At 44.5% G+C, this 20967-nt stretch overlaps 1 protein-coding gene across 5 annotated transcripts; it reads left to right on the plus strand.

The window, feature by feature from the left end:
• Positions 1-1691: 1691 nt before the first annotated feature.
• On the plus strand, positions 1692-13803 carry ZNF514 (zinc finger protein 514). Of its 5 annotated transcripts, none has more exons than XM_086328267.1 (5): positions 1692-2345; positions 3134-3208; positions 5912-6038; positions 6341-6436; positions 8747-13803. In XM_086328267.1, exons 3-5 carry the CDS (start codon positions 5918-5920, stop codon positions 9778-9780), a joined length of 1251 nt encoding a protein of 416 aa, XP_086184393.1. In that variant the 5' UTR covers positions 1692-2345; positions 3134-3208; positions 5912-5917; the 3' UTR covers positions 9781-13803. The 5 variants fall into 5 exon arrangements, with proteins under 5 accessions (XP_086184393.1, XP_086184394.1, XP_086184395.1 ...); XM_086328269.1 differs by having other exon boundaries at positions 1943-2345; positions 3153-3208; XM_086328268.1 differs by lacking the exon at positions 6341-6436 and having other exon boundaries at positions 1718-2345.
• The last annotated feature ends 7164 nt before the right edge of the window (positions 13804-20967 follow it).

Here is a 20967-nt window from a genome sequence, read left to right on the forward strand (position 1 = left end):
ACAGTTTATTGTGATCCACACAGTCAAAGGCTTTGGCATAGTCAATAAAGCAGAAATAGATGTTTTTCCAGAACTCTTGCTTTTTTGACGATCCAATGGATGTTGGCGATTTGATCTCTGGTTCCTCTGCCTTTTCTAAAACCAGCTTGAACATCTGCAAGTTCACGGTTCATGTATTGCTGAAGCCTGGCTTGGAGAATTTTGAGCATTACTTTACTAGTGTGTGAGATGAGTGCAATTGTGCAGTAGTTTGAGCATTCTTTGGCATTGCCTTTCTTTGAGATTGGAATTAAAACTGACCTTTTCCAGTCCTGTGGCCACTGCTGAGTTTTCCAAAGTAATTACCTTTTTACTTTTCTTTAAGAAAAAAGCAACTTAGGCAGAGAGTATAGGACCAGCAAAGATATAGGCTAGAGGATAAAAGTGCAAAGAATCAGTAACATCTGAAGCAGTTCAATTTCTGGTTATGTCAGCCACCAATGAGATGACACTCTTCATGTGTTCATACCCTCACCTTTTTTGGTTCCAGAGCACAGAAGAGAACAGAGACTCCTGTGCCAGCCATGGTTCCCAGGCAGCCCTGCCCCTCTTTCCTCACTCTGGCTCCAGAGAAGGAGGGCTTACTTGCTGGGCACTTGCTGAACCATCTTGGCCATCTGTGTCACCAGAAGTGCTGGCAGAAGGGTGAAACATTAAAAGAGCAAGAAAGGAGAAAAGGCCTTTTGCCCTGATAAATTATTTGTCTCAACTGTAAGGTATAGTTAGAGAAGAGGCAATGAAGAAAGGAAGACGACCTCAACGGAGACAGGTTCAGGCAAGGAGGGGCGACAGTCGTCTAACAACCAGGCTGAGCGCGTGCAGGATCAGGGAAGCTTCATATTTAAGGGGAGGTTTTGCAGAAGCGATACGGGAAGATTTAGGCGGATGAACAGGGGTGGAGGGTCCCCGGATGACGCAATCTGCCCAGAGTATCGGGGTGGGACTTAAAGTTCAGTTTTGTCTTCCTGGAAGTCAGGTGGTTCAGCAAGGGCCCTTGAGGTCTTTATCTTCTTTTCTAAGCCGAAAAACTCCTTCACCAACCTCTCAGTCCTCAAAAGTCTCCTCTCTGGTCGAAAAGTGCCTCGGGAGAACCATCGTTTTAATATCCAGATCACTTTTCTATTTCTTTTAGGTCCGAAATGATCCCGCTTCTAGAGGAGGAAGGTGTCCAAAGTTCTCTTTGAGTTCACCCTTCGCTGAACGTAAACTTGGGGGGAGGCGGGCGGGGAGCAGTGGGAGAAAGACGGAGAGGTAGGGAACAGCCTGTCAGGATCTCCTGGACACTTTATAAGAAATTCACATTTCTGGAGAGCCTCCTAGAAATTCTTATTTGGCAGGCTCGGGGTTTAGGCCAAGATTTTTTTGTTGTTGTTTGTTTAACTCCAGTGGCTTCTGTTGAACTGCCCCAAACCCGGCTCTTGGGCCCAGTTACTAAAGGCACTTCCAATACGGGGATTGCTTCCGGTTCCCAGCCCGTGGCGGAGGGGTGGGGCTGGGGGGGCGGTGCAGAGTGAAACCTCTGTCCAGGTAGCTGGTGCGCACTTGCCCAGCCTGCAATTGCCAGAGCAGAGGACCGAAGGTTCCCAAGCTGCCAGTGCGCAGGCGCGGCTCGTTCGACCTCCCCCCACAGACCCGCCCCCGACGCTTGTTCTGGGGACCCCGGCGAGGTGGCCTTCCTCTCGCGCAGGCTCAGGACGGGTCTCGGGAGGCGGGGCTGGAACCCGGGTGTTGCTTGGATCTTTGTGGGTTCAGCTACACCTGGTGCGCAGGCCAGCCATGGGGGTTGTGCCCTGAGCCAGTGACAGAGTGCGAAGTGTCCCTCCGTCTGCCCGCCTGCGAGGGGCTGAGGAGGCCTGGAACTGGGCGCAGAGTTGCAGGGCCGATCGGTTCCCTGTGAGCTCTCCAGAAGCAATTCTGGAGGAGCGCGGGGCACCGAGATCTCAGGTGTGGCTGTGGCCATTTCCTAGTGGTCTCCGTGGGAGCTGGGTCCCAGAGTTCGGTCTCCAGAAGGAGGGCGGCGGCCGGGCTTCTGAGGCGTCTGGGAGTGCGAGAGGAGAAAGAGCATCGCCTCCCGCAGTCACAGCCGCAGCCGCACTGCGCTCAGCTGGGACGCCAGTCTGGGTTTGACAGCCCTGCTGTGGGTCCTGCGGGTCCGCTGGGCGTGGCTGCACTAAGTGGGGATGCCCGGTGTCATCCGGTTCGCTCCCCGCTCCCTGATCCCCGGGAGGATCGCAGGGCCGCCGCGAATGACAAAGATTTGGACCTAGTGAAAGGACTAGCCCCAGCTATGGACTCCAGAGTTTCAGGTTTGGCTATCGAGGGTGCCGCGGGCCGGAACCCTCCTGGGGAGTCAGTCTGGGTCTAGGAGGAGAAGGAAGACCATAGGATGAGGGCAGGGAGTCCCACTGGCGGGGCAGAGTCTGTCCTTGGGATTTCCCAGGCAAGAATATTGTAGTGCGTTGCCATTTCCTTCTCCGGACCCAGGGGTTGAACCCGAGTCTCCTGCATTGGCAGGCGGATTCTTTAGCACTGAACCACCTGGGAAGCCCTGACCTTATAATAAAGGGGCTCTTAAAATACGCCTTAGAGACCTAATGATGCTTTAGAACACTCAAGAAAGCGTCTCAGGAAGACCTGGCCTCTGCACTACTTCCCAAGGAGAAGGGGAGAGGTGTGACTTCCGCAAAGTCCCATATCTTTATGTGGTCTTGTCCTAGGCCTTATTTTGTCTTGTTAACCTGTCTTATACCCTCAGGTGACATTTAAAGTTCCTTGAAGTACTTCTCCATGTTTATATTTTCAAAAGGCCTAATATAGGACCTGCATATTGGAGGTCCAGTGACTACAAAGGAGTGGCCAGACTGTGGTCACCCCCCAGCTACCTACAGCTTGCTGTGGCCTATGGACACGGGGGGACCTCATGCAGCAGTGTGCACAGGCAGCCTGTAGCTTGTCCCTCAGCTCCCTTAGGTCCAGCCTTATCCCCGGAAACCATGCGGGCGACACACTGACTTGGGGAGTCTGGGAGCTGTAAATCTCATGAGGGTTAGCCTTCTTTATGGCTCCTTTTACCTTCCTAGTTCTCCCTTCTCAGGACCCTGCTCTTCCTCCAGAGAAAGGCCTAGGAGAAAAGGGAACAGCCAGTTTATTCCTGAAAGCCAGACCTCAGGTAAGTTGGGGTTCTCTTTAAGTTTTTCTCAAATGCCTGTTTTGCCTCCTTTTCTCTGTTTTGCCCCTTTTCCCTTGTTTGCCAAAGGGAACTGGACCCAATTCCTGCTCTGCAGGAGGCAGAGCCCATCAAGGCTTTTGCTGGTCTCCTTTCCCCAGGGCCCTCTGCTCAGTGAGACTGGGCCCCTGTGCACGTGTTATCTTCCTGGATTAGTGTGGTGACACACTGAGGACCCTGGCCTTGGGATTGGCGGGGGGAGGATCTTTTATGTGTCCTGGTTCTGCTGTCTGGGTGTAGCTCCCAGTCCAGTGTTCTCCTTGGCTCTTGGCTCTGCCCTCCAGAAGTTCCTTCCTTTTGCAGTATCTCCCTTGGTTGCATATGAACATGATATTAAACTTTTTTTGAGGGCTAAGCAGCTTTTTTATCCTGAGTAGTTTGATGGCCCAAGGATTGTTTCAAGTCTTGCACCTTCAGTGTGACTCTCAAAACCCTGACCAGCTTTTTGTGCATTTGCTTCCATTAGCTCCGTATATCAATAGCTTTTCCCACAGTTGTTATTGAAATATGCCCCTCTCTTTAGACTGAATTGTGGAGCTTTGGGGGTTTGCTTGGCAAAACCTTACTTTTAGTCACTCTGAGCAATTTGGTCCCACTGAGAGGATTTACTGGGAGCCATAACTGAACTGAAACAAAAGGTCTGACAATCACACTCATGACTTAGTCCTTGCCATTAGGCTGGGTTTTAATCATCTTTTGTCATGCAAAAGCTATATCTATTTTGTCTTTGACCAGTTGGAAATGAGAATTCATTAAATCTCCAACCTTGCAAGTCCTGGAATTTCTGGGACACTTTCTTCTTCTTTTAAAATATTAAAAAAAATTTTTTTTTTTTTTGCTATGCCATGTGGCATGTGGGATCTTGGTTCCCCAACCAGGGATTGAACCCACTTCCCCTGAATTGGAAGCCCAGAGTCTTAACCACTGGACAGCCAGGGAAGTCCCTCTGGACATTTTCTCTTTGCCTTACATTTTTATTTTGCAAATCAGCAAACTCTTAGACTAATTTGTGTGTGTGTGTGTCATACTTTTGTCAAATGTAGCCAGTGACAACCAGCTCCTACCACTGATGTTATATTTCCCTCCTTGTCTCATCACATCACCAGCTCATGCTTGCATTGTTCCTCTTTCAAGTTATTGCATCAAGTTTTACCACACAGTTCACCACTAAATTACATGGGTTGCCATCTTGCCAGTGTTTTCTTACTGCCTGGCCCTGAAGCCACTATCACGTATTTTAGGCTTTTGTATTATGGCAGAACTCCACCTGGAGACCAGCTTTTTTAATGAGTCAGTTGAGGCTAGTTATACTGTGATAACAGCAAATCCTGAGGCGCTTACACCAACAACAGTTTATTTCTTGTCCACGTTACATGCAGGCTATGGTTTTGCCCCACATCTTCACTCTGGGATCATTTGCCATTCTTAGAGCAGCAATTGTAGAAGCTGACTGTGAAAGCTTTTGCTCATAAGTAGCTCATGTCACTTGCTTCACATTCCAAATGTGAAAGTGAATGACTTGACTACACCTGAGTCAGTGGGGTAGGAAAATCAATTCTATAGGGAGGGCCAATGAATATTTTGCACAAATAGTACAATCTATCATTCGGCTCACTAAGGTAGTGAGTTTTCCACATTTGATTATTTTGGACTGCCTTTAATATAAAATTGTTAGTTTGGCTTATTCTGTGGAATCAGTATCTAAATGGGATTTGACTTTTAAACATTTTGAGGGGAAAGTAAAAGGAGTTTATACTACCTTCACTTACTTGCTTTTTAGTTCATAGTTTATGGCTTATTGTACAATGTAAGTCAATTGAAAGTATTGTCGTTATAGAGGCTGACAGGATAGTTCTGGCTGGGACCCACAGAATGGTTGTACCTTGTGAAGAACTGAGATCTGGGGTTCTCACTCTCAACTTTGCACATTTAGGAACTGAAAAATGATTAGGCTTTTTGGGGAGATGATTTATATTAATCAGACTCACAAAAGACTTACTAATTCACTGTCAGTCCATTTGACATACTTTCACTGAACTGTGTGCTGGCAGCTGTTATGGGATAAGTTATTCTAAGCCCCAAATGATTTTATTTGGCCTTAGTAAGAATTATAATCGAAATCCTAGGCCACAACTTTCAAAAATACTTAATTAGAAGACTATTGACACTATGATACACTCAGAATGCAGAGTTTGTTATTTTTATTTTATTTTGTTTTTTATTATTTTATTTTGTTTTTTAGTTTGTTATTTTTATTTTAATCAGTTTGTTATTTTTAATTGATTCTATTTAAATGTCACTAAATTGTGAGACATTCTGAAAATTGAGGAAATGGATTGTATTTATTTCTCCCACATAAGTGGAGTGTCTCTAAAGGTTTGATTCTCCTGAGGCCCTGATTATATTCCTAAGCAGTTTGATGTTGAGATCTGTGGGCATTGCGTGGGATACTGAGTAGTAAGGATGACACAGTCCCTGGAGCAGCTTAAAATGTTTTTCAGATGGTAAAACCTGGCATTGCGATAGCCAGGAACTTTTGGAATCCCTTCTTGTACACCCTAAGGTTCTATTCAGACACCCGTCTCCCCTTCTCCCAGGGCCATGAGTGTGCTCTCCGAGGGTGCAAGATTGTCTTCTGTGTTTCAGGACCTGATGACATTTGAGGATGTGGCTGTGGAATTCACCTGGTGGGAGTGGGGGCAGTTGGACCCTACTCAGAAGGACCTGTACCGGGAGGTGATGCTGGAGAATTTCAAGAACCTGGCCTCCCTGGGTGAGCTCAGCTCCTCCAAAGCCCAGAGCCTGCCCATCAGGCCATCTTTAGTTCCTTGGTGTTTAAAAGCTAGGGGTGTCTGGGCCTGTTGGCTGACTTTTGCCCTGAAATTCCAGAATTAGACATTTATTTTCTCTTGGGGGCCAGGAGATTCAGTATTTTTTCTCCTTGTAGGAAAGTCCGGGTGTATGCGAGATCAGAGTAAGACACTTTATGACTTCACCATGCTTAGTTGCAGGCTGTCCACAAGCCTTGGCCTCTTACATACCCATACCATGATCCTTTTCCTTCTCTACCACCAGGGTTTCCAGTGTCCAAACCATATATGATCTGCCAGTTGGAGGAAGGGGAAGAGCCCTGTATTTTAGAGAGAGAAATCTCAACAGGTGTCCACTCAGGTGAGAGTCAGGCTAAAACAACAGTATACATCATAAGGGCCAACTGTGACTGGAAAGTTCCTTTAAACCCTTGGTCAGGGGCCTCTTCTTTGAGAAGGTGTGGTCACTTGCTAGGAGCCCTTTTCTTTGAAAAGGTGAAGTTGCTTGCCAAGAGCCCTCCACTCCAGTATTTTGAATACTTGTAGGCTTCCATAATGTTTTCTGGTATGAAAAGATGTTCATTTTCTTCTCTAGTGTTTATCTTTCCTTTGTTTCTTGTGAGTAATGTAGATAAGAAATAAACATCTGCCCATCTCTGCCTACCCTTCAGGGTCCTTGGGATTATGTGTCATCACTAGATGTCACATGGTCAGTGTTAGATGGAGTCTAAGGACCAACAGTTGTTAAGTCCTATACCAGCAGGGATAATAAAGAGTTATCAGCAGATCAAACAGAACAGTTAAGTAGCCCAGAAATTAAAGGGCTACCAGCAAGGACATCCTGACAGATGACATCAGGAAGATCAAGGTGAGGACACTTCAGGCTTGATTAAGTTGAACTACAACAGAGGTGGTTCTAAGAACAAAGACCACTTCTTACCAGCTCTTGATGGCATCTCTTTGAATTCCTAGGTGACTTGAGACGTCGGGGTGGTAGGCTCCACCCCTTGGGACAAAATTCCAGACACAAAGCTCTCCTGCCTGCCATGTGCCGCTCAGGCATACTGCAGGAGATGACAGTCTGTGTCTGTGTCCATCTTTGAAACAGAATCAGCCTCAGGCCAGAGCTGAAGCTCCCCAAAGCAGGGCTCAAATCCTGAGAGTGCAGGCTGGGCCTCAACACTCCAGAAGAGGACAGACAGGGAAGATGCTGATCTCTGTATTGGTACTCTCTTGATCATATTTCCTTCCAGAATGAGGGCAAGGGTCTGGCCTCTGGATCTAGTCTCACCATCAGTATCTGTCTGTTTACAGTGTTCTACAAATATGGTGTGTTTCAGAATCTCTAGGGGAGCTTGTTAAACATTCAGATCCTCAGGATCCCCACAAGACCTACTGGCTCAAAATCTGGCCTGTGGGAGCCCTGCTTAGGCATTGCCAGTCATTTCTCTCTTCAGAAGGGTCACTATTATTGTATTAGCTGTCTACTGTTGCTGAAACAAACTGTCATAAACTTAGTGGCTTTAATCAACAGAAGTTTATTATCTCATAGTTCAAAACTCAGAATCAAGTATGGGTCTCACAGTGTTAAAATCAAGGTATCAGCGTGGCTGAGTTCCTTTCTGGAGTGTCTAGGGGACAGTCTGTTTCCTGTTCATCTGTGTTGTTGGCAGAACCAATTCCTTACAATGGTCAGACTGAGTTTCTCGTTTTCTTGCTGGCTATAAGCTGAGGAGCATTCCCAGCTTCTAAAGACTGCTACATTTCTTGGCCCGTGGGTCCCTTCCTCCACCTTCAGAGCCAGAAGTGATGGGTCGAATCTTTCTCACACCACATCTGACTCAGTTCTCTGATTTTGAGAACTCATGTGATTAGACTGGGCCCACCTGAATGACTCATGATAATCTCCCAGCCTCAGGGTCTGTGCCCTTAATCACATCTTCAAAGTCTCTTCTGCCATGTAAAGTAACATGTTTATATGTTCCTGGGATTTGAATACATAAACATGTTCAGATGGACTTGGACATCTTTGGGGGATAATTATTCTGCCATCACAGTTACATGCAGTAATAGATGTTAAAGGTATACAGTATGTATATTATACTATGTATATAGTACATGATAATGTGTGGTGTGGACTGAGGTGTTGAGGGAAGATTTTGTGGAGGGCATCTTCCTACCCTCCTCTCATCTTTACAGTCTTTGGATTTACCTTGTGTTACTGTTGTTCAGTAGCTAAGTTGTGTCCAACTGCAACTCCATGGACTATAGCCCTCAAGGCCCCTCTCTGTCCATGGACTTTCCCAGGCAAGAATACTGGAGTGGGTTGCCATTTCCTTCCCAGAGGACCTTCCTTATCCAGGGATTGAACCTGCATCTCCTTCACTGCAGGCTGATTCTTTACCACTGAGCCACCAGGGAAGCCCTTACCTTGTGTACTGGAGTCCCAACACTGTTCTCTCAGGCTTTTCTAATCTCCAGTTACCTGCTTATCTTATTCTTGGCACTTACAAAATGTTCTTCAGACACACACCATTCTTGGAAGAGACTGTACACCTCTTTTAGGTATTATTTTAAAGGTTAATTATCTTATGTCTATCATAGGACTTTACTTCCTCTTGGCATATAGAACAGGTAATACCAGCCTGTCTTTTTTGTTTTTTTTTTCCAGACTGGGAGAGAAGGCCTCAAGCCAAGAAACCTATGCTAAGTCAGGGACTTTCCAAAGAAGAATTATTTCAGAGAGCATCAGTAGAGAAACACATTAGAGATGAATTCAGGTCCTCCAAACTGAAAGCAACCTGTGGTTGGGATGACCAGGTAGAGATATATCCAAAAAAACAGGAGAGACATCTGAAAGAAACGTCACTCACTCAGAAATCTCCTCCCACCCCTAAGAGAGGTCATGAATGGAGTGAATCTGGGACCAGTTCAGGTTTAAGATCAGTCCCTATTAACCAACACCATGTTCCCACAGGAGAAGGATACTATAATTGTGATACAGAATTCAGACAGATTTCAGGGAGAAGTGACTCTCGGAGAACCCAACCAGGGAAGAAATCTTGCAAATGCAATGAATGTGGGAAGTTGTTCCATTTCCAGTCAGAACTTCAGCGCCATCAGAGACGTCACACTGGAGAAAAGCCCTATGAGTGCGGTGAATGTGGAAGAGCCTTTGGTCATATTTCATCCCTTATTAAACATCAGAGAACTCATACTGGAGAGAAGCCCTATGAATGCAGTGAATGCAGAAGAGCCTTCAGCCAGAGTTCCTCTCTTGTTCTACATTATAGATTTCATACAGGAGAGAAACCCTACAAATGTAATGAATGTGGAAGGGCCTTTGGTCATACTTCGTCCCTTATTAAACATCAGAGAACTCACACTGGAGAAAAGCCCTATGAATGCAGAGAATGTGGGAGAACCTTCAGCCAGAGTTCCTCTCTCATTGTACACTACAGATTTCATACAGGAGAGAAACCCTACAAATGTAATAGGTGTGGGAGAGCCTTCAGCCAGAGTTCATCTCTCACTCAGCATTATAGACACCATACTGGAGAGAAACCCTACAAATGTAATGAGTGTGGAAGAGCCTTTGCTCACACTGCCTCCCTTATTAAACATCAGAAAAGTCATGCTGGGAAAAAAACCCTACGAATTCAGCCAATGCAGGAAGGCTTTCAGCTGGAAAACACACACCACTAAACCTCAGAGGATATACTGAATTATATATTAGAAAGCAATCCTAGGAGTGCAACGAATGTGGGAAGATTTTTGGTCAGAGGACACATTTTGCTCAACATCAGACAGGACACACCAAACCGAAGCTCTATTAAGAGGGGGTGGGCTTTCATCATACCTCCTCCCTTATCAAACACAAGAGAATTCAAACCAGTAAGAAACTATGTGAATATAATGGATTTGGAAAGGCTTTAGTTAGTGGGTCACACATTCAACATCAGAGAGTTTATTATTTAAAAAAATTTTTTTGATATGAACCATTTTTAAAGTCTTTATTGAATTTGTTACAATATTGTTTCTGTTTTATGTTTTGGTTTTCTGGCCATGAGGCATGTGGGATCTTAAATCCCTGACCAGGAATTGAACCCACACCCCCTGCTTTGGAAGGTGAAGTCTTAACCACTGGACCACCAGGGAAGTCTCCATACATGGGAGAATTTATACTGGGGGAAAGCCTCATCAGTGTGATCAGTATAGCACAGGCTTCAGTCACATAGTGTTTCAAAAGCACACAAAAATCCCTGAAACAACTCCAGATAACTCATACATATTTTACATTAGTAACAGGTTAAGTTTTCTTTCAAAGGGCAAAGTGAAGTGAAAGTCGCTCAGTCGTGTCTGACTCTTTGTGACCCCATGGACTCTACAGTCCATGGAATTCTCCAGGCCAGAATACTGGAGTGGGTAAGCCTTTCCCTTCTTCAGGGGATGTTCCCAAACCAGGGATTGAACCCAGGTCTCCTGCACTGCAGGCAGATTCTTCACCAACGGAGCCACAAAGGAAGCCCCATATATATATCCTTTCCCCCCGCAAGTGTCCTTCTCTAACCCTCACTCAGGTCACTTTATATGCCTGGATGCCTGCAACTTTGCGGCTGGTTTTTGCCTAACATAGTCCTTTTCTGTTATGTATCTCTGGCCATGTTAATCATTCTCATCAGTGGGCACCTATCCTGCCACCCTGTCCTGCCCCCAAAGCCTCTGTTTTGCCTATAGGATAAAGGCTCACCTCTCAGTTTGACATTCAATGCCCTCTTCAGTCTGCCCTAACCTCTTGCTGTTCCTGATAAGAACCTCCATTTCAGACAAACTAGCTTGCTTGCCATACCTCAAACATGCGTCCACACTTTCCAGCCTGGGCTGTTCCGCCTAAGCTGTTCCACCAGCCAGGCATACCCTCTTCACTATCTAAAGCCTGGTGATCAGTCAGAACCCTATTCAAATGTCCCCTCATCTGGGAAGAAATCTCTTGAATACTGATGGGAAGTTAGATCTTACTCAATTGCAATTGTAAAAGCATCTGTTTCTCCATAAGCATTATTTTTAATTACTGATTTCTGATTGTGCTGGATCTTCGTTGCTGCACACAGGCTTTCTCTAGTTCTAGAGAGGGGGCTACGCTCTAGTTGTGGTGCACGGGCTTCACACTGTGGTGGCTTCTTACTGTGGAGCACAGGGTCTAGGGGTATGGGCTTCAGGAGCAGTAGCATGAAGGCTCAGCAGTTGTGCTATGAGGGCTCTAGGGCGTGTAGGCTTTAGTAGTTGGAGCACAGGGGCTCATTAGTTGTGGCTCTCAAACCTTAGAGCATGCATGCTTCAGTAGTTACAGCGCTTGGGCTCAATAGTTGTTGAATCTAGAGCATGGGCTTAGTAGTTGTGGCGCACGGGCTTAGTTGGCATGTGGAATCTTCTCATTCCAGTCCCCTATAATGAAAAGGACATCTTTTTTGGGTGTTAGTTCTAGAAGGTCTTGTAGGTCTTCATAGAACCATTCAACTTCAGCCTCTTCAGCATTACTGGTTGGGGCATAGACTTGGATTACCATGATATTGAATAGTTTGCCTTGGAAACGAACAGATATCATTCTATCATTTTTGAGAATGCATCCAAGTACTGCATTTTGGACTCTTTTGTTGACTATGACGGCTACTCCATTTCTTCTAAGGGATGGTTGCCCACAGTAGTGAAAATAATGGTCATCTGAGTTAAATTCACCCATTCCAGTCCATTTTAGTTCACTGATTCCTAAAATGTCAACATTCACTCTTGCCATCTCCTGTTTCAATAATTGAAAAATCAAGAGTTCCAGAAAAACATCTATTTCTGCTTTATTGTCTATGCCAAAGCCTTTGACTGTGTGGATCACAATAAACTGTGGAAAGTTCTGAAAGAGATGGGAATACCAGGCCACCTGACCTGCCTCTTGAGAAATCTGTATGCAGATCAGGAAGCAACAGTTAGAACTGGACATGGAACAGCAGACTGGTTCCAAATAGGAAAAGGAGTATGTCAAGGCTGTATATTGTCACCCTGCTTATTTAACTTATATGCAGAATACATCATGAGAAACGCTGGGCTGGAAGAAGCACAAGCTGGAATCAAGATTGCAGGGAGAAATATCAATAACCTCAGATATGCAGATGACACCACCCTTATGGCAGAAAGTGAAGAACTAAAGAGCCTCTTGATGAAAGTGAAAGAGGAGAGTGAAAAAGTTGGCTTAAAGCTCAACATTCAGAAAACTAAGATCATGGCATCTGGTCCCATCACTTCACGGCAAATAGATGGGGAAACAGTGTCAGACTTTATTTTTGGGGGCTCCAAAATCACTGCAGATGGTGACTGCAGCCATGAAGTTAAAAGACGCTTATTCCTTGGAAGAAAATTTATGACCAACCTAGCAGCATATTAAAAAGCAGAGACATTACTTTGCCAACAAAGGTCTGTCTAGTCAAAGCTGAGTTGGACTATAAAGAAAGCTGAGCACCGAAGAATTGATGCTTTTGAACTGTGGTGTTGCAGAAGACTCTTGAGAGTCCCTTGGATAGCAAGGAGATCCATCAGTCCATCCTAAAGGAAATCAGTCCTGAATATTCATCGGAAGGACTGATGTTGAAGCTGAAACTACAATACTTTGGCTACCTGAGCGAAGAACTGAGTCATTTGAAAAGATCTTGATGCTGGGAAAGATTGAAGGCAGAAGGAGAAGGGGATGACAAAGGATGAGATGGTTGGATGGCATCACTGACTCAATGGACATGAGTTTGAGTAAACTCTGGGAGTTGGTGATGGACAGGGAGGTCTGGCGTGCTGCAGTCCATGGGGTCATAGAGTTGGACACGGCTGAGCAACTGAACTGGAATCTTCTTGGACCAGGGATCAAACCTGTGTGCCCTGTACTGGCAGGCAGATTCCTATCCACTGTGTTACCAGGGAAGTCCTCCATAATATTTGAAAGTGAAAGATATCTCGACTTGGAGTAGTTCTTATCAGTGTCTTAATCTACTTAAATCATTGGTTGTTTATTATCTTGCCATTTTCTTGTCTCCTGAATCAGATTATCAGATGCTTCAGCTCATTTCTCATACTTCCTCTCAGAAATGAGCACCCAATAGATACATTACTTTGCCAACAAAGGTCCATCTAGTCAAGGCTATGGTTTTTCCAGAGTGTTGGACTGTGAAGAAAGCTGAGTGCCGAAGAAGTGATGCTTTTGAACTGTGGTGTTGGAGAAGACTCTTGAGAGTCCATTGGACTGCAAGGAGATCCAACCAGTCCATTCTAAAGATCCGCCCTGGGATTTCTTTGGAAGGAATGATGCTAAAGCTGAAACTCCAATACTTTGGCCACCTCATGCGAAGAGTTGGCTCATTAGAAAAGACTCTGATGCTGGGAGGGATTGGGGGCAGGAGGAGAAGGGGACGACAGAGGATGAGATGGCTGGATGGCATCACTGACTCGATGGACATGAGTCTGAGTGAACTCCGGGAGTTGGTGATGGACAGGGAGGCCTGGCGTGCTGCGATTCATGGGGTAGCAAAGAGTCTGACACGACTGAGCGACTGAACTGAACTGAATCACCTGTTAACTTGAAAAACAACTTCTATTGCCCACGTTTTCTTGGTACTCTGACTACAAATTTTCATACTAGATAAAAATCTTTCCTTCTAGAAAACTATCAATTAAATATTTTCTTAAAAAATACAATATTGCTTCCTGTAATTATTTTTCAAATTCAAGTATAGGTTAGTATTGTTCTGCATTCTGTGGGTAGCTTGTTGGATTTGTCCATGAAAATTTATTGCAATTTTATTTATAAATTCTCATTCCAACTACCCAGTGTTGGGTTAAACTCCACAGGTTAAGGATATAGTCCCTCTCAAGACTGGGAGAGAGGGACACTAGCAAAGTCACACGTTGATTTGTTTAAGATATTTGTCCCTGTAGATGATAATGGAAAAGCCACTGGCTTTAATTCTCCATAGTGTCATTTGGTGAGACTAGAACTGTTCATATATATTTATCATGGTGATCTGCCAATGGATGGCATACCCAGAAGTTGGTAAGATTTAGAGCAGTGGCAATTATTTAGGATAATCTAAGAATGGGGAAGATACCCTGGAGGAGGAAATGGCACCCCACTCTAGTATTCTTGCCTGGAGAACCCTATGGACAGAGGAGCCATCAATGGAGTTGCAAAGAGTCAGACATGACTGAGCGTGTGAGCACGATATAAGCATGAAAAATGGTATTTGAATGAGTATGCTCTGACCTAACAAAGAGGAAAGAAAAGAGAAAACAGGTCATTATGGATGGATAACAACTAGGGATCAATAGAGATGAGAAGAATAACTATGGGCAAGCAGATGAAAAATAAAATAGGGCTTTTTGGGGTTCTTTTTTTTTTTTTTTGGAAGTAAAATTGATTTATTCATGGTAGACAAAACAGGGCTTTGACACAGTTGTTGGTCTGACATCTTGGGCAGAAGCTATCCCTTATCTGAAGTCATTGATTTATTCCAAAGGTCTTCAGTCAGCTGGTCTGGAGACCAGCTGCTTTAGAGCATCTTGGAAAATCCTCAGTCTGAAGTCCTCTGCTGGAATAGGCTTCCAGTTGTGTCAATTCTGAGACTCTTCTTTAACTGTGAAATATGTATGGAAGAATTGACATCCTGGAGTTTCACTGCTGCATTAGTTAACAGTATCTGATAAGGTTCCATACAGTAATGCTCAAGAGCAGTTTTTCTCTGATGTCTTACAAAAAAACCTCATGGTTGAGGATCACAAAGAGTCTATTTAGGAAGAAGCTGTGGGAAGCTGTCCTTAACCTATTGATGACAGGACCGGTATATATGAATCCCCTGTAATATTTTGCCATGTCTGCATGCAGCAGGGTAGCTTAGTACTGGATGTGGAATTTCCAAATAACTGTTTATTTCTTAGACAACTGATGTATTCCCAAGGGAGTGAGCCATATGGCCATAAGGTGCTTGTGAGAGTACCCTTGGCCAGGCAGCAAAGGAGTTCTGAGATTTCTGGTAATGTTAATAATGTCACTGATTTCTGTAAAGTGTGTGCCTTGACCACTTGATATAAAAAAATGGGATGTCCTAGGTTGGAAACACAAAACCAAGCAGTTTTTACGAGGGACTAAAGCTTTTCATGGCAATTAGATGCTTCAGTCCATCATTAAAACAGACATATTAAAAAGTAAAACACTCGTGGGACCTACCCAGGAGAAGACTGGCAGAGGGGACTTCACCCAGATGCCAGTTTCTCAAGGGTATAAATACCTATTAGTCATGATAGATACATTCACATGATGGATTGAAGGCTTTCCCACTCGGAGAAGGCTGAGGAGGTGGTAAAAAAAACTGCTCCATGAAATGAGTCCGAGATTTGGTCTTCCCAGGTCATTACAAAGGGACAATGGGACATCACTTACTTCTAAGGTCACCCAGTTCAGTTCAGTTGCTAGTCATGTTCGACTCTTCGTGACCCCATGAATCGCAGCACGCCAGGCCTCCCTGTCCATCACCAACTCCCGGAGTTCACTCAAACTCATGTCCATCAAGTCGGTGATGCTATCCAGCCATTTCATCCTCTGTCGTCCCCTTCTCCTCCTGCCCCCAATCCCTCCCAGCATCAGAGTTTTTTCCAATGAGTCAACTCTTTGCATAAGGTGGCCAAAGTATTGGAGTTTCAGCTTTAGCATCATTCCTTCCAATGAACACCCAGGACTGATCTCCTTTAGGATGGACTGGTTGGACCTCCTTGCAGTCCAAGGGACTCTCAAGAGTCTTCTCCAACACCACAGTTCAAAAGCATCAATTCTTTGGCACTCAGCTTTCTTCACAGCCCAACTCTTACATCCATACATGACCACTGGAAAAACCTTAGCCTTGATTAGACGGACCTTTGTTGGCAAAGTAATGTCTCTGCTTTTTAATATGCTATCTAGGTTGGTCATAACTTTCCTTCCAAGGAGTAAGTGTCTTTTAATTTCATGGCTGCAGTCACCATCTGCAGTGATTTTGGAGCCCAAAAAAATAAAGTCTGACACTGTTTCCCCATCTATTTCCCATGAAGTGATGGGACCGGATGCCATGATCTTAGTTTTCTGAATGTTGACCTTTAAGCCAACTTTTTCACTCTCCTCTTTCACTTTCATCAAGAGGCTCTTTAGTTCCTCTTCACTTTGTGCCATAAGGGTGGTATTATCTGCATATCTGAGGTTATTGATATTTCTCCCTGCAATCTTGATTCCAGCTTGTGCTTCTTCCAGCCCAGGGTTTCTCATGATGTACTCTGCATAGAAGTTAAATAAGCAGGGTGACAATATACAGCCTTGACATACTCCTTTTCCTATTTGGAACCAGTCTGCTGTTCCATGTCCAGTTCTAACTGTTGCTTCCTGACTTGCATATAGGTTTCTCAAGAAGCAGGTCAGGTGGTCTGGTATTCCCATCTCTTTCAGAATTTTCCACAGTTTATTGTGATCCACACAGTCAAAGGCTTTGGCATAGTCAATAAAGCAGAAATAGATGTTTTTCCGGAACTCTCTTTTTCTATGATCCGGCGGATGTTGGCAATTTGATCTCTGGTTCCTCTGCCTTTTCTAAAACCAGCTTAAACATCTGGAAGTTCACGTTTCACGTATTGCTGAAGCCTGGCTTGGAGAATTTTGAGCATTACTTCACTAGCGTGTGAGATGAGTGCAATTGTGCGGTAGTTTGAGCATTCTTTGGCATTGCCTTTCTCTGGGATTGGAATGAAAACTGACCTTTTCCAGTCCTGTGGCCACTGCTGAGTTTTCCAAATTTAATGGCATATTGAGTGCAGCACTTTCACAGCATCATCTTTCAGGATTTGAAATAGCTCAACTGGAATTCCATCACCTCCACTAGCTTTGTTCGTAGTGATGCTGTCTAAGGCCCACTTGACTTCACATTCCAGGATGTCTGGCTCTAGGTGAGTGATCACACCATCATGATTATCTTCGTTGTGAAGATCTTTTTTGTACAGTTCTTCTTATCTCCATTATGCCTGGAGGCCTCAGTCTTCAGGAAAAGTAGAAAGAGTCAACCAATTCTTAAAATCAGCAATAAAAAAGATAACCCAGGAGACCTCCCTGAGATGGAAGGAGGCTTTACCAATAGCTCTCCTCTGTACCCATATTGCCCGTAAGGAACAGGTTGGTCTTAGTCCTTATGAGATGCTAAATGGCAGACCTTTTGTTTATGTTAATGACCTCTTCCTAGATCAGAGGCTCAGACACTCCGGTCTTATGCCATGGCCATTGGGCAATTCCAACAGGATATATGCTTGTAGGATGTCAACCAGGACCCAAAAGATTCTAAAGAGCCACCACTATATGCTCCAGGGACTCAAGTCCTAATTAAAGTCTGGAAAGATGGGTCCCCAAAGGCCCAACTCCAGCCCTCATGGAAGGGCCTCTACCCTGTAATACTTTCTACCCCCACAGCAGTCAAGGTACCAGGACATGCTCCTGGATTCACTACTCATGAGTCAAGCCATGGAAGAAAACTGAAGAGGACACTCAATACACCTGTGAGCCTCTGGGAGCTCTCAGATACCTATTCAGGACTACAAATGAGTGCCATCCCCAAAATCAAGTTTCTGGGGATAGGATTTTTCAGGATAGCTCTAAAGAGCCAACATAGCTTGGCAGGGGTTGTACCCCAAAATAGACAGGAGATGGCAGGTGTTGTACCCCCAAATAGACAGGAGACGCCTGAACAAGGAGGGACTTGATCCATCTTGAATAAGATGTGTTGTTTCTGGGTAAATACCTCCAGCTAAGTTAAATTAAGTCTCACAATCTCAAGAAAAACATGCAGCTCTACAGGATCTCAAAGAACAAGCTGGAGAGTCCTTAGGGTGGCTACAGTCTCTCTTTGGGGGATCCTTCTCCTGGCGATGGGGAATTTCACATTGGAGGTGGCCAAGAGGAGCAACCCCACATCCAAGGAGTGGTGGCTGCTCGGGTGCAGGAGGGCCGAGAGGAGCTACTCCACGTTCAAGGTCAGGAGGGGCGGCCGTGAGGAGATAGCCCTCGTCCAAGGTAAGGAGCAGTGGCTGCGCTTTGCTGAAGCAGCTGTGAAGAGATACCCTACGTCCAAGGCGAGAGACACCCCAGTAAGATGGTAGGTGTTGCGAGAGGGCATCAGAAGGCAGACATACCGAAACCATAGTCACAGAAAACTAGCCAATCTGATCACATGGACCACAGCCTTGTCTAACTCAGTGAAACTAAGCCATGCTGTGTGGGGCCACCCAGGATGGGCGGGTCATGGTGGAGAGGTCTGACAGAATGTGGTCCACTGGAGAAGGGAATGGCAAACCACTTCAGTATTCTTGCCTTGAGAACCCCATGAACAGTATGAAAAGGCAAAATGATAGGATACTGAAAGAGGAACTCCCCAGGTCAGTAGGTGCCCAATATGCTCCTGGAGATCAGTGGAGAAATAACTCCAGTAAGAATGAAGGGATGGAGCCAAAGCAAAAACAATACCCAGCTGTGGATGTGACTGGTGATAGAAGCAAGGTCTGATGCTATAAAGAGCAATATTGCATTGGAACCTGGAATGTCAGGTTCATGAATCAAGGCAAATTGGAAGTGTTCAAAAAGGAGATGGCAAGAATGAATGTCGACATTCTAGGAATCAGCGAACTAAAATGGACTGGAATGGGTGAATTTAACTCAGATGATCATTATATTTATCTACTACTGTGGGCAGGAATCCCTTAGAAGAAATGGAGTAGCCATCAGAGTCAACAAAAGAGTCCGAAACGCAGTACTTGGATGCAGTCTCAAAAATGACAGAATGATCTCTGTTCGTTTCCAAGGCAAACCATTCAATATCACAGTAATCTAAGTCTATGCCCTGACCAATAATGCTGAAGAAGCTGAAGTTTAAATGGCTCTATGAAGACCTACAAGACCTTCTAGAGCTAACACCCAAAAAAGATGTGCTTTTCATCATAGGGGACTAGAATGCAAAAGCAGGGAGTCAGAAATACCTGGAGTAAAAGGCAAATTTGGCCTTGGAGTACAGAATGAAGCAGGGCAAAGGCTAATATAGAGTTTTGCCAAAAGAATGCACTGGTCAGCAAACACCCTCTTCCAACAACACAAGAGAAGACTCGACTCTACACATGGACATTACCAGATGGTCAATACAGAAATCAGATTGATTATATTCTTTGCAGCCGAAGATGGAGAAGCTCTATACAGTCAGCAAAAACAAGACCGGGAGCTGAACTCCTTATTGCCAAATTCAGACTTAAATTGAAGAAAGTAGGGAAAACCACTAGACCATTCAGTTATGACCTAAATCAAATCCCTTATGATTATACAGCAGAAGTGAGAAATAGATTTAAGGGACTAGATCTGATAGACAGAGTGCCTGATGAACTATGGACAGAGGTTCATGACACTGTACAGGAGACAGGGATCAAGACCATCCCCATGGAAAAGAAATGCAAAAAAGCAAAATGGTTGTCTGGGGAGGCCTTACAAATGGCTGTGAAAGGAAGAGAAGCGAAAAGCAAAGGAGAAAAGGAAAGATATAAGCATCTGAATGCAGAGTTCCAAAGAATAGCAAGGAGAGATAATAAAGCCTTCCTCAGTGATCAATGTAAAGAAATAGAGGAAAACAACAGAATGGGTAAGACTAGAGATCTCTTCAAGAAAATTATAGATACCAAGGGAACATTTCATGCAAAGATGGGCTCGATAAAGGACAGAAATGGTATGGACCTAACAGAAGCAGAAGATATTAAGGAGAGGTGGCAAGAATACACAGGAGAACTGTACAAAAAAGAGCTTCACGACCAAGATAATCATGATGGTGTGATCACTCACCTAGAGCCAGACATCCTGGAATGTGAAGTCAAGTGGGCCTTAGAAAGCATTACTTCAAACAAAGCTAGTGAAGGTGATGGAATTTCAGTTGAGCTATTTCAAATCTTGAAAGATGATGCCATGAAAGTGGTGTACTCAATATGCCAGGAAATTTGGAAAACTCAGCAGTGGCCACAGGACTGGAAAAGGTCAGTTTTCATTCCAATCTCAAAGAAAGGCAATGCCAAAGAATGCTCAAACTACTGCACAATTATACTCAACTCACACGCTAGTAAAGTAATGCTCAAAATTCTCCAAGCCAGACTTCAGCAATACGTGAAACGTGAACTTCCAGATGTTTAAGCTGGTTTTAGAAAAGGCAGAGGAACCAGAGATCAAATTGCCAACATCCGTGGATCATGGAAAAAGAAAGAGAGTTCCGGAAAAACATCTATTTCTGCTTTACTGACTATGCCAAAGCCTTTGACTGTGTGGATCACAATAAACTGTGGAAAATTCTGAAAGAGATGGGAATACCAGACCACCTGACCTGCCTCTTGAGAAATCTGTATGCAGGTCAGGAAGCAACAGTTAGAACTGGACATGGAACAACAAACTGGTTCCAAATAGGAAAAGGAGTACGTCAAGGCTGTATATCGTCACCCTGCTTGTTTAACTTATATGCAGAGTACATCATGAGAAACCCTGGGCTGGAAGAAGCACAAGCTGGAATTAAGATTGCCGGGAGAAATATCAATAATCTCAGATATGCAGATGATACCACCCTTATGGCAGAAAGTGAAGAGGAACTAAAAAGCCTCTTGATGAAAGTGAAAGAGGAAAGTAAAAAAGTTGGCTTAAAGGTCAACATTCAGAAAACTAAGACCATGGCATCCGGTCCCATCACTTCATGGGAAATAGATGGGGAAACAGTGGAAACAGTGTCAGACTTTATTTTTTTGGGCTCCAAAATCACTGCAGATGGTGACTGCAGCCATGAAATT

Source organism: Bos grunniens, chromosome 11 (genome assembly GCF_055505025.1).
Source record: "Bos grunniens cultivar Pamir isolate PY7600 chromosome 11, Bosgru_T2T1.0, whole genome shotgun sequence".
NCBI classification, from domain to species: Eukaryota; Metazoa; Chordata; class Mammalia; order Artiodactyla; family Bovidae; genus Bos; species Bos grunniens.